Here is a 13574-nt window from a genome sequence, read left to right as displayed (position 1 = left end):
TAAATTAATGGAGGTTGTTATGGACCATAAATGATTAAAATTCACAAATATGCTTTAATTATAACACACAAGAATACATACTGTATATCCTTTGACTTTGACCCAATGTTTACTGAGTAGGAAAAAATTACTAGCTTAATATGTCCCAAATATATTCTTTCTTTTTATCCACAAAAGTTATTTGTGGATTAACTTAGCTAGCTTAATAATATGAAGTTGAAAAGTCATAAGTACCAAATGAAAATAGAATTATTGCATTTAGTTATGTTTGGATTTTTTGGATTATGTTTACTGATTAGGAAACAGTAATTAGTTTAACATATATATTCTTTGTTTTAATCCACCAGAGCTGGAGTGAATTTGATTAGCTTAGTTAGCATAGCAAAAAATATGTATAAACGTCATGAGTCTCAAATGAAAATACAATTATTGAAGTTAATTAGCAAGAAAAAAGTATCAGTCCATGTTTTACTGAAGTAATTTATGTTTTATCAAATAGGTGGATATTGTAATCTTCGAACTGGACTTGTTTATGATACCAGATAAAATTGCACATATATTTTTGTTTGTTATGAAACTAATGTCAATTTGAGCCTGTTTAACTTTGATGTTTGTTTTGGACATGGGTAGCTTTATATATATAAAAATGTGATTAAAGTGTTTGTTGAGTTCAACCAATCATTACAAAAAGGTTGTTTTTGTTGCGCCAAAGAAAAAAAAAACCCTCAAGACATTCAGGCGATCATTAAAAGGCAAAATTCTAACTTTATATGTTGATATATGATTTTTTTTCTTGTCTGTTTGCACTTATATTTGGATTACTGTAGCTTGTCTTGTGTTTTTAGGTTATTTATTTTGTCTTCTAGTAGATTAACAAGTACAAAAACCACAAAGAGTTAAACTGAAACATATAAAGTGAAGTTAATTCACCTTTCTGAGCTGCAGAGTGTTATATAAACACAGCGTCCCGTTTATGACCGCAGGACTCTGACGTACAAAGTTACACAACCGAACCTCCGCTGCTCTCTCCCCACCCCACCCGGTAACAACCACCGACCAATCAGGGGCCAGCATTGAGGGGGCGTGACCAATGGGAGAGCACGGAGGCGTATAACTGAAACTTCGTGTCTCCGCCCCTTTGCCTTACTGACCGACATTCAGCTGCAGCCAAAAGAAGCGAGGGGAAATAAACCAAAAGACCGCGGAGTCTGGCCAAGGTTGCGTTTTGTGGAGAATAGTGACGCCATGTGGCCGGGAGGCGAAACTACACATCTAATACAGTCCATCTGCAAACCAGACTGGTCTGCAGATGGACTCCAGGTCAGCTTTGTCTGAACGACCAGCTGGTTCTGAAGGTCCAGAACCTACTGTTTATCTTCTGTGGAAAACATAAAACAGCTGCATTTTTTTAACTGTTCTTTCAGAGATGAAAGAATAGAATGCCAAACAGAAAGAATGTTTGGCTGTTTCTCTTCTGATCTTTCTCTCATCCTAATCCCTACTGACTCATTTTATTCTCTTTTTCTCCAAACATTTCATGGTTTCTGTTCCTGAAATGTGGACCAGCATCCCATCCTCTCCTCAGAAATATCAGAACGACAGGAATTTCTTGATTCGCACTGAAATGAAATCTAAATTGAACTTTTAATTACAATCTGTTGATTTATATTTGCATAAATGTAACCAGAAATAATAAAAAAAAAAGTATTTCAGACAGCTTTATTGTACATTTTAATAAGCAATTTATGAATAAACTTATATTATTTCAAGATGGAGGTGAGAACAGTTTTAATAAATGAATGACACATTTAAGTAATTATTTCATAAGTTGTGTAGTGTCATTTGTCACTCTGCACTCTCCATAGGAATCAGGGCATACTGGAGCAGCTTTGAAAATGTACATTTTCCTAATAACAAGCCATCTTATCCCTAATATAGTTTTAGGGATGACAACTACATTAGAGATATAGTTATGTATATGAATAAGTTTTCACTGTTTCTCTAAATTATTCTAAATTAGTGTTTGAGACATAAACTGGCTTCTTAGAAAAATTTACAAGTTACTTTTTCTCTAAAGCATTCTGAAACTGTTTTAGGGAGATATATAGAAAAAACATATAGTGCTATTAATATGAGTTTTATTAAAGGTTGAGATTCGGACTGGGTTTTTTGTTGTTGTTGTTTGTTTTTTAGTTTGTTAGGTTTGGGGAGTTTTACATTGTATTTGGACTTGAAACTGTCAAATCTGCTGGTCGGCGCCATGTTTGTTTTCTGAGGCGCATGCGCCAAGGACAGACCTATGGCGCGCTTACTACGTAAGCGTTCAGCATAAGGCAATTAACCACCTGGCCGCATACAGACACACACAAAAAAAACAGTGTTTTGACATTCATCCATTCTAGAATCCGGATTAAAACGATCTTTTCTGATCTCCCGAGACAATGAATCCGCGTGGACGCCCACCACTAGTGACTCAAAGCTTCTGCGGATTTACCTGGCTTCGGTCGTTTGTACTTGAGAATAGGCTAGATTGCGTGAGTAGGCCGCGTTAGCGCCATGTTTGAAATCGCTGCGTTTGTTATTCGGTAAGTTATATTTCGGAAACATTATTCGAAGTAGTTTTTATCCCAGGTCAAGTTTTTGAAGCCATTTTTTTGTGTTTAAACAGAGCAGCATGGGAAGAGCGACCCACCATGGCATCTTTGGTGTGGTTGAGTGCCTTTAGTTAATTTAGTTGTATATACTATTATTATTATTGTGTGTTTGCTTATTTATACTGTATATATTTGACCTTTGGCACGGGAGCTGCAATGGAAATTTCGTTGAATTCTGTTCAATGACAATAAATGCTATCTATCTATCTATCTATCTGAGCGGCGGTTTGTTTGGCTGCTGGCATCCCTGAAATATCCGAGGATAAAAAAAATGGCGTCTGGAACTATCAGCAGATCGATAATGGATATACCTGGGTTGATCTACAATCAAACTGAGGATCTCTTCAAGCTGCCTGGGGGATCCGCCCGACCCTTCAAAGGTAGGTTACGTGAAGCACCTGTTCGATGGCGGGTCTAGAAGACATCTCAGGGTAGGAGCTGCTGCTGGTTGGATGCGATGCTAACGCTGATGCTAACGCTGTTGTTGTAGGCCTGCGCTAGGCCTCTTTTGTGGTGCTTTTGTTCGATTCTGATGAGAGTCTGAACTGAGAAGGATTCAGTTGAAATTCCCTCTGTCTTTAGGGGGTTTGTGCTGTTTTGGAAGCACTTGCTGTGACTTGTAGGTTTAGGAGTAGCTAGCATGTTGGAATCTGAAGTTCATGGTTGAAAGTCAGTTGTAATGGAAAAGAAAGATGGCTGCCAAGGATTTGGCAACTGCTGTTTAAAGGCAAGCTTAGCAAATATCCCTATAATAAACCTTTACCATGCCTACACATTAGTGATCATGTGGCTGTATTGACATTATTAAGCTATTTAAAATATTTTTGGGTGAAAATATGGTATTTCATTTACATTTCAACATACCTTTTTTTATTTTTGTACTACTTGATTTAGTTTGAAATATTTAGATTAAATTTCAATGGCAGGGTCCATACTTTTATAATTCAATAACTCAAATCAATTTTATTTGCGTTCAAAAATATAAATGTGAAAACCGATTTATTTTTGAGACGAAACAACCGATTTCGTACAATTTCATTTCTTCTGGACGACTTGAGGCCTGATGCAATTTCATTTCTTCTGGACGACTTGAGGCCTGATGCAATTTCATTTCTTCTGGACGACAATGGTCAACGGCGAGATCTGCTGGAACTGCAGGACAGAGGTAATGTGCTCTGCCCTTTCGAATATCCTGGGGGAAGTGACAGATGGTTCTTCATACAGAGCCAACTTCTGGTTCTGCAGTAGGGTTCTTCCTGTTAAAGGGAAGTTTTTCCTCTCCACTGTCACTACATACATTCTCAGTCTGAGGCATTCCTTTAGCTTAATTAATTTTTAACCAATGTAAATAATTGGTGCAGTCTGAGCCTTTTTAATCTTCCTGTTAAAGGGAAGTTTTTCCTTTCCACTGTCACCCCATGTATACTCAGGAAGAAGCATTTCTTAAGCTTGCATAACTTAACCAATGTAAATAATTGGTGCAGTGTGAACCTTTTTGGAAAGCCTTCCTGTTAAAGGGAATTTTTTATTTATTATTATTTTTTTCTTTTGTAAAGTATGCCTGTTAAAAGTTAGTTTCTCTTCTCGCGTTGTCTGGGGTTCTGATTGGCTGTGGTTCCTTCCTGGAGGAGGCCATTGGCTCGGATGATGCTGCCATCATGTAATTATTTTTCCTCTCCTGCTGTTAACTTTTCACTTCCATGAAGGTAGAAACTTCTCCTGAACAGTCGACCTGTTGTTGTGTCTCTGCTCTGTCTTCTCTCAGCTGCAGTCAGTCGTGGCAGATGGCTGTTGGTTCTGAGCCCGGTTCTGGTTCTGCTGGAAGTTTCTTCCTGTTAGAGAGGAGTTCTTCCTCTCCACTGTCGCTACATGCATGCTCTGTATGAGGGATTTCTGTGAAGTCAACAATTTAACACAAGTGATTTGCTGTCGCCCCCTGCTGGTCAGATGGAATGAATGCTGTAAGTCAGTGACTTCATGCTATCTGCTGGGTTTCCTTTGGTACAAACCGTTTAAACCACTTTAATAATTAACCAAGCTTATTGTACTGTTAACTATTTGCAATTGGAATATATGTGTTTGATCTAAAATTATTACAAAGTGCATTGAGATGACATTTGTTGTGAATTGGTGTAATATAAAATTTAACACTTAAACCAACAAATCCGCCTGACCAATAACCAATACAAAAACCCCAAACAACCAATATTAAAAAATACTGTTCAAAACCCCAACAACCAATACCAAAAAGTTCGAAATCCTTACAACCAAAACAAGGCTTTCAAAACCTCAATAACCAAAACAAAAACCCCAACAACCAATATTAAAAAAATACTGTTCAAAACTCAAAACCCCAACAACCAAAACACAAAACTCAAAACCCCAACAACCAATGCAAAAACCGATTTAAAACCCCAAACTAACATTAAACCCTCAAATTAAACAGTAAAATAACAGACTTACTTCAATTAATTTGTATTTATGACATTAATTCACAACAATGTTGTCAAGGCATTTTGCAAAGTCATTTTAATTTATTCATGGTTCCCATTGATTCTATTTATTAATTCATTAGGTTCAGTTAATTAAAGTAGTTTAAACAGTTTGTACCAAGGGAAACCCAGCAGATTGCATGGAGACATTACGTGCAACATTTATTACTCCTGACCAGCAGGGGGCGACAGCAAATCGCTTGTGTTGAGTTGTTGACTTCACAGCAATCCCTCATACAGAGCATGCATGTAGCGACAGTGGAGAGGAAGTACTCCTCTCTAGCAGGAAGAAACTTCCAGCAGAACCAGAACCGGGCTCAGTACCAGCAGCCATCTGCCACAACTGACTGCAGCTGAGAGAAGACAGAGCAGAGACACAACAACAGGTCAACGATCAGGAGAAGTTTCTCTGTTCATGGAAGTGAAAAGTTAACTGCAGGAGAGGGAGAATGGTTGGGTGATGGCAGCATCATCCGAGCCAATGGCCTCCTCCAGGAAGGAACCACAGCCAATCAGAACCCCAGACCAGGTGTAGCTTCTATGGAGAGAAAAGTGATGTTAAACACCAGAGCACCATCTTCAGGCCTCTGATCAGTTAGAAACTGTTGCTGGTTTTATTTTTCCCCTCCATGGGCTGCCACCTTATCGTGGTGGAGGGGTTTGAGGGTCCCAGAGATCCTAGGAGCCGTCAGGAGCTTCATGCCTCTGGTTGGGTCGACCCACCAGGGCAAACGGCTCCTAGAGAGGGATCGGACCAAGAGCAGCCCAGAGAAATATAGAAATATACACAGTTACTGCTAAGAGCTACAAATATAGACGGACACCTACCTGCCTTAATAAGCCTTTTCTTAAAGTTCGGCCCCGTCAGCAGCAAACATTCATACGTTATCCTCACATCTGATTTTTAGGATAATTTTCAGTTGGTGAAGAAAATAAATGAACCTCTGATTGACCTGTCGCAATAATCAATTAATTGTTTAAATTAAAACAACCTCAATTTCTTTTGCTTGACTTCTTGTTTCTCTCTGGTGTTTTGGTCTCGAACCTTTTTTTTTTTTTTTAAGGACAATTTTGTTTAGAGACTTTATTTTATTTGTAGTTTTTGTTGAATATTTAAAATTTCTCCCACTTCCAGTGTTAAATGTTCATTAGAAATTAAAGTTTGAGAATGAGTTCTGGCATTATTTTGCTATTGCCATTATATTGGTTTAAAATGGTATTAAAACAATATTATCGTTTATTGCAGTAACTTTTGGGACAATTTATCATCCAGCAAAATTTCTCGTGACAGTCGTAACAAATTTTTTGGATGATAAATTTTCCCAGAAGTTCAGGATTAAATGTTTTAAAAGATTAAACATTAATATTTTATTCATATGACAAATCTTTACATTAAAAATATGGATTTTTTCTGGAGTAGTGAGGAACATTGAATAAAAATGTTATTGTAGAACCGTTGTTGAAGCAGACTCCTGTATATGTCATCACCTGACCTCTGACCTTTTTACATCATGTGTCCAGCTGAATCTGTCCAAAGATCTGGAAAAGTGGGAGGTAACACTCTTCTTTATGTCCTTTCTTTCTTTATTCTTTCTGTCCTGTTCTTTCCTTTTCTTCTTTATATCTATCCTATCCTGTATTTTGTGATCCATCCTTATCTTCTCTCCTCCTTTCCTTATGTTCTTCCTTCATTGTGTCCTTTATTCCTTCTCTTGTTCTTTCTGCATCCCTCACTCCATGAATCTGTTCCTCCCTTTTTTGAATCCTTTGCTTTCTTTTCTTGTGTCCTAATTTAGGAATTTCTGCCATAAGGGTTGGGTTGTAATTTCCAAAATTAGAGTTGCGTCCTGTGAATTCTGGAAATTGAGTTTAAAATGTTTAGTAGAGCTGTTGCTGGTTCCTTTCTGGTTCTGCTGGGTCTGGTGTTGGTTCTGACCTCAGCCTGTGATTGAGGCTGAGCGCTGCTGCAGGAACCCATCAGAGCGTGTGGTTCTGATGGACCGGCAGCAGAGCGACACAGGCGTCTGTCTGAACACGCCTGCAGTTTCCTCTGGGATCCTGGATTCTCAGCAGAGTGAGACCTCCCGTCCTGTTTCTGTCTCTGCAGGTGTACCGCTCGGAGAACCCGTTCGACTTCATGGAGAACATTTCTCTGGAGGGGAAGACCAACTTCTTTGAGAAGCGGGTCGGGGAGTACCAGAGGATGGGCGTCATGTCAGGTCCGACCGACAACACCTTCAGGCTGGACGCCGACTTCTGACCTCTGACCCCTGACCCAGTGAATGCTGGGATACTAAGGAGCTGCTAATTCATGCATAGTTTGTACATTGGGTTGTTTAGGTATTTAATAAAAATTTAATTTGACTTTTTTTTAATGTTTGCACTGATTTATACAGGTGTTCTGGTTTAGAATAAAAGAAAAACCTTTTTCAGTTTTTGTTTTTTTTATATTCTCATAAGTGTCGGCAGTTTGGACTGTTGCGTTAAGCTTTTGTATTGATAGCCTAGCTATGGTCTCTAATACCGTCCATGCCATGTTACCCCTGGCGTCTTGTTTACATCTGGAAAGGTCACGCGTGCGCACAACGCTGTCATGGCTGCCGTCATACAACAATAACGTTGATGAGATGTCAGTATTTAGTGCTGTGCACCGCAGCAAAGGGAGGAATGATGAAAAAATGCAAAAAAAATTTTTAATCTCTCTCTGACTGCCACGTTACACGTTGACTCGTTGCCATAGCAACTGGTAAAGTCACTAATGTATCAGGATTAGTGATACATTAGTATCACTAGTAGTTTCATGGACTAATGTACATTGAGCTAATTAAATTAGCTAATGAGATTAAATTAGCTAATTAAATCTCATTACCCAATGACGTCACGCTGCCAGGAAGCCATAGAGTTATGATGCAAAAAAAGTCATTAAGGTTATAGTAAATTCTTATTAGCACAGCATGTCGGATTAATTTGATCAGATTATTTTCCCATCAGTCAGAATATTAAAAACAAAATCAATCCACATAAATCAACCATTTTTTCTTCTCTCTACATCCCAGAGTGCAAAAAAGCAATTATCTTCCTCCTCTTTAAGAGGCCAGTAATAATACAACATTCAATGTTATAAGTAATAAAGCATTAGGATTATTTCACTCTTAGCCTTGTCCGTCACATTGATCCAGAAATCACTGCAGTAATTAATTAATGTTAATGATTAAATATCAGAGGCGTCAGACATGCTTCAAGGTCGGGGTGTCCAAACTTCTGTCATCCAAACAAGAATATCTGGAAGCCAAAAAAACTTATTTCACCCCCTCAATAATCTAAACATAAAATACTTGAATTACACAAAAACAGCCGAATTTGATCCTGGAAAGGGATGCAAGTTATTTATCCAAACAGCCAATATCTTTTATTTTAAGAAAGTAAATATTGGCTACAGAATACTGTGTGATAATTTCATCCTAATTGAGAATAGAAACGCCCAGGAACATGGCCATCTCCACCAAAAAAAAAAAACTAAGTTTGAATTTTGAGATTAATATCAGAAATTGTCATAGAAAAACGTGGAAAATTTTGAAAAGTCAAAAATTATTTAACTCAGAAAACTCAAATTTCCCCATTTTTTTCAAAAAAATAGAATTGAGGTTAATTGCAAAACTTTTGAAGTTTTTTTTTACTGATAAATGTTAAACTTTTGAAACTCTGGAAATTTCCATGGTTTTCTATAAATTTCCCAATTTAGTTTCCAGAATGTTTCTGAGTTTTTTGGTTGTATTTTGTTCCTTTTCTTCTGTCTGTCATAAACACCTGAGCCAGTTTGGACACCCCGGTTTTACGGTGAGTGGTTTTGTGTTTCTGGGTTTCGTGTTTCTGGGTCAGATCATCCGGACGTCCATGAGCGTCACGTCTCCCACCACCTCCAGCTGGCCGACGGCGCTCAGGTCCTGGACTCGGTGCTTGTAGTCGAACTGATGGCATCCGTTGACGGCGACCCTGAAGTGCCGCTCGTTGCTCCGGACGATCATCTGCAGGGAGAACAGAGGTGCTCAGAACCGGACCGGACCCAGATGGTCAACAGGGACGCTCACCTCAAAGTACTCCCCCGCCGCGAAGGGGAAGGCCTCCAGGTCCGACTCCTCGGCGCCCCAGCACTCGGACAGGAACGAGTTCCTGGCGAAGACTCGTTTGGCCAGGCGGGGGTTCAGGTGGAGGACGATGTCACGGCCGCTGGCGTCGCGCAGGTTAACGGCAAAACTGGAAATCACACATGAATCAAGCTACAGCGGGGGGGCGGAGTCAGTGACATCATCAGGTGTGATTTACCTTTTTGCATTCGAACTCGTTTGTCCTTTGATGATGATGCTGTGTCCGACCTTTAACCCCTTCTCCAGCCGCCCTCTGAAGGGAACTTTCTGAGATCAACAAAAATAATCTCATTAATATAACTAAATTAATGTTAATTATAATTTAATTAAAACTTTTAAAATATAAAATTAAGAACTTAATCATCTCAAGTTATTAGTATTTAAATTATTTAATAAAATCTATAAATTATTTAATTTTTTAATTAAAATTATGAAAATGTTTTGCAGGAGAAATTTATAGACACTGAAATGTTTAATTTACCTGTTGAACAGCAAATTCAAAAATACTTTATCCCAAATGGAAATGAAATTTAAAAAAAGAATTAATATTAAATTAAATGAATGGATTTTTTTTTTAAATGTTCACTATATTTAGTGACTTTTTATGAAAAATAAAAATTTCAACAAGTCACACCTCTGATGAAGCCTGAAAACTGAATTTTGGGTTTGCATGTTTGTATTTTTCATTTTAACTAAATGAGCAAAAACAAACACAGGGAACGAATCACTTTGTGAAATAAATGAAATTTTCAATAATTTTCTGATTTCTGGAGATGCAGGTTTATTTTCTGTTTTCATTCAGGCGAGTCGAAGACGACTGAAGGGACGAAGAAGGTCCAGGTAGAAACCAGATGCAGATTTATGAACAGGAATTCACAAACGCATAAATTTCCTGTTTTTTAAACTGGAAGTGAAGCAGAAAAACTCACCAGATCTCTGAATGAGAGAACCGCCTGGAAAAGGGAGAAAAAAAAATTAAAATCTGAAACAGGAAGTGGAAAAACTTTTTCAAACTGTTTACCTCAGAGTGTGAGCTGGTCAGACTGGAAGCAGGAGAGGCGGGACTCTGAAACAAACATGGTTGGTTTGTCGGATGGTTGGTTGGATGGTTGGTTGGACGTCTCGTCGTTTAAATCAACTTACAGAAGCAGGAGGAAGAACGGCCACAGCCTGAACCGCCACTGCCCCTGAGATGAGGATGGTGTCGACCCGGTTCAGATCCACGCGGTGTTTGTACTCCAACACATGCGCTCCGTTTACAGCAACCTTAACGACAAACAAACAAAAAAACATCACCTCTGGTTTTTATCTTCTGACTAAACAAACAAAAAAAATTATCCCGTTTATTTTAATAACTTTATTTCCGGATAAAGAGAACTGGACCGAGCACCCAGCCTTGTGGTACCCCAGAACTAACTGCAGTGCTTGAATGTCTAGTGTTGATAAAAATATACAATTAATTCATTCTGAAGTTTTATTTTGCAGAAAAAAAGACAGACACTGAACTGTTTAATCTAAGATCCAAGGGAAAGCACTGATGCTAACTTAGCGACTTTTTAATCTAAAATGTGATTAGCAACAAATCAAATGACTTCTCAAAAAAAATCAATTAGTAATAAATCTAGTGACTCTTTTTTTAAATAGCCACCAGCACCAAATTTAGCAAGTTTTTATTTTTCAAAAGTCCATTTCAGACAAATCTAGAAACTTTTTGTATAAAAACAACTAGCAGCAAATCTAGAAACTCTTTTCTAAAAAGCAACAACTCTAGAAACTGCTGAGGCTTCATCCAGCTGAGCTAACCTGGTAGCTGCTGCACCAACATGGTTGAACCCGACTGCTGAAGGATTTAACAGCCAGATGAGGTGTGAGAAAATATTTTTGTTCATATATTGACATTTCCACTCTACTTGATGTAACATATTAGCTAACGTCTCCTAGATAATAAAACAGCTGTGAGGACAGCAGCGTCTCCCACCTTGTACTTGTCCTTCAGGACCAAGAAGATGAGTTCAAATGCAGCTCCGACTCTTAAAGGCATCTGATACAGGATCTCCTCGCTGCCCCAGCGCTCCTTCTCCAGCGTGTTGCAGACGATGCGTTTCTTCTTCAGTCTGGGGTTGAAGTGAAACGCCACGTCGGCCCGCGGCTTCACGCTGCTGCCACACGTAAAATCCACCTGGAACCTGAGAGAAGTCGCAGAGAAAACAAACTCAAAAAAACCCATTTTCATTCAGAAATGCACAATATTTCAATTTTAATATCAGTATCGGCCGATGATGGTTATTTTTAACATATCGGGATCGGTACAATAACTCAGACTGGACTGATATTAAATGTAAAGTTTCCTCGTTGGTGTTTGTATTTCAGAAAGTGATTGTTCAGATGCAGAGGTGGCTATATGTCTGCTAATATGCTAATAGCATTTAGTGTTTCTGCTCACTTTGAAAAGGTAAAGGTAATTTTATTTATATATAGCACATTTTCAGCAACAAGGCAACACAAAGTGCTTTACAGGTTTTAAAAGGAAATACAAACAAAATAACAAACCAAAAGAAAAAAGAAGAAAAAGCTAATAATGTTGAAATAAACTAGATACTCCTGTTCAGGGTTGGTAGATGAGTATAATTCTGGTCTGATTCCTTTTCTGGGTTGGGAGAATAGGATTCTAAAAAGTAGCTGCTAAAGTAGTTTTTCTGGATTCCAGGTTCTAGTCCCTGTTCTGGGTTGCTAAATAAGTGTAAGTATCCTCTGGACTTCTGGGATGCTAGATAAGTATAAGTATTTTCTGGACTTAGCCACACTTGGCTTCCCCTAAATTAATTATTATGATTAACTAATAATAACAATAATTAACTTAGCTGTTTCGTAAACTTTCAATTGAATATATTTTGACATCTATGTTGAGGTTTTGGTTAGACTGTTCAGAATGAGACGTTTATATTCCTGCTCTTATTTTGAAGGGGGTGAAGATTGTTCTTTTTCTCATAACTTTAAAACAAATAACATACAAGAACAATATAAAACATAAGAAAAGAGGATACAAACATAAATCTATACATAATATATGTTAGTGCTTTATCATTAGCTTCTGTTAAATACCATGTTAGATTAGAGATCAACCTGAATCTGAGTAAATAGAAATAAACAGAAACATCTTTTTCACCTGTCAGCACCAGACGGTACCGAACCCTGGATCAGAACCATCTCATCGGGCAGTAAACCACCCAGAATGGTGCCAGCGAAAGGGATCAACTGTGGACAGAAATATCCGGCCACGTCAGAACCAGAAAAAAGTTTCATCTTTCTGATGACATATCAGCAACTTCCAGACATAAAGGTTGTTTAGTTTTGACTTATTTCTTCAATATTTTGAGCTGAAAACACAATGAGCTGCACACAGGAACAGCCGGAAGCCACAGCCAATATGACAGCAGGTCGGCCATATTGGGAAGGGAAAGATGTCTGCGTCGTTTTATGACCTCACAGAACAAACAAGACTTTCAGCTCAGAATACCAAAGATGCATTAACATTCCTGAATGAGGGAAGATCTGCCACATTTTTCAGCTTCTTTACATAAACTTAATATAATAACTTTGAATGGATGAAAAATATTTTACATCAAAACCGAAGAAAGTCACATTATTTAGACAATAAAATGGGGAATAAAGATTTTAAATACTTAAGTATTTCTATACTCCTGTTCTGCATCACTTTAAGATTTTGGAAATTATGAAAACTCCAAGACTTTAATTCGTAATTTATATATTTTCCTCCTTATAGAAGTTTCTTATTTTAACTGACGTCATCATCCTTCTACTTTTACAATACCAAAATTAACTAACTCATTTCACTTTATCTGCCTACTTAGATTAAAATAGAACCGTTAAAAATCAAACTAAACATTTCAAAAAGTTCTGGTTCCGATGTGACAGATGGGGCAGCTAAGCTAACATGCTAGAACACTCTTAAGAAATAAAACAAATAAAAACGGATTAAAGTTGAAAAGTGAAGCTTAGATCGGGTCTAAAAGGCAGAAATGTTAATAAAATAAATTACCGGGTTTGAAAACACTTGTCTTGGGTTAGAAATCGACATTCTGACGCAGATTCTAACGATTAATTAGAAACGTTCGGCTCTTTGTTTACTTCCGTGTATGACGTAACAGGTCACGTGGTAAAGGAGCGGCGGTGCCTTCAAGCCCAAGTCGTAAACTACATTACCTATATAAACTAAACGTTTTTAGGTCAAAGGCATACATTTAACATAACTTAAAATTAAA

The 13574-nt window shown here is 37.8% G+C and overlaps 1 protein-coding gene across 1 annotated transcript; it reads right to left on the bottom strand.

The window, feature by feature from the left end:
* Positions 1 to 7819: 7819 nt before the first annotated feature.
* On the bottom strand, positions 7820 to 13445 carry LOC102220966 (galectin-8-like). Its single transcript, XM_023347263.1, has 9 exons — positions 13352 to 13445; positions 12458 to 12546; positions 11270 to 11477; positions 10435 to 10557; positions 10313 to 10357; positions 10221 to 10244; positions 9470 to 9558; positions 9235 to 9400; positions 7820 to 9171 (listed from the first exon to the last, which is right to left on the bottom strand). Exons 1-9 carry the CDS (start codon positions 13388 to 13390, stop codon positions 9022 to 9024), a joined length of 933 nt encoding a protein of 310 aa, XP_023203031.1. The 5' UTR covers positions 13391 to 13445; the 3' UTR covers positions 7820 to 9021.
* Between the last annotated feature and the right edge of the window lie 129 nt (positions 13446 to 13574).

This window comes from Xiphophorus maculatus, chromosome 15 (assembly GCF_002775205.1).
Source record: "Xiphophorus maculatus strain JP 163 A chromosome 15, X_maculatus-5.0-male, whole genome shotgun sequence".
Lineage (NCBI taxonomy): Eukaryota > Metazoa > Chordata > Actinopteri > Cyprinodontiformes > Poeciliidae > Xiphophorus > Xiphophorus maculatus.
Note: the sequence above shows the minus strand (reverse complement) of the source record. Positions and strands in the feature narration are given on the sequence as shown.

What these genes read in the sequence shown, in the direction of transcription:
- LOC102220966 (XM_023347263.1), bottom strand. Translation starts at nt 13,390, where the DNA reads ATGTCGATTTCTAACCCAAGACAAGTGTTTTCAAACCCG. An exon ending in GACAAGTGTTTTCAAACCCG is followed by an intron (nt 12,547 to 13,351) that starts GTAATTTATTTT and finishes TTCTGTCCACAG; the next exon opens with TTGATCCCTTTCGCTGGCAC. An exon ending in GTACCGTCTGGTGCTGACAG is followed by an intron (nt 11,478 to 12,457) that starts GTGAAAAAGATG and finishes GACTTCTCTCAG; the next exon opens with GTTCCAGGTGGATTTTACGT.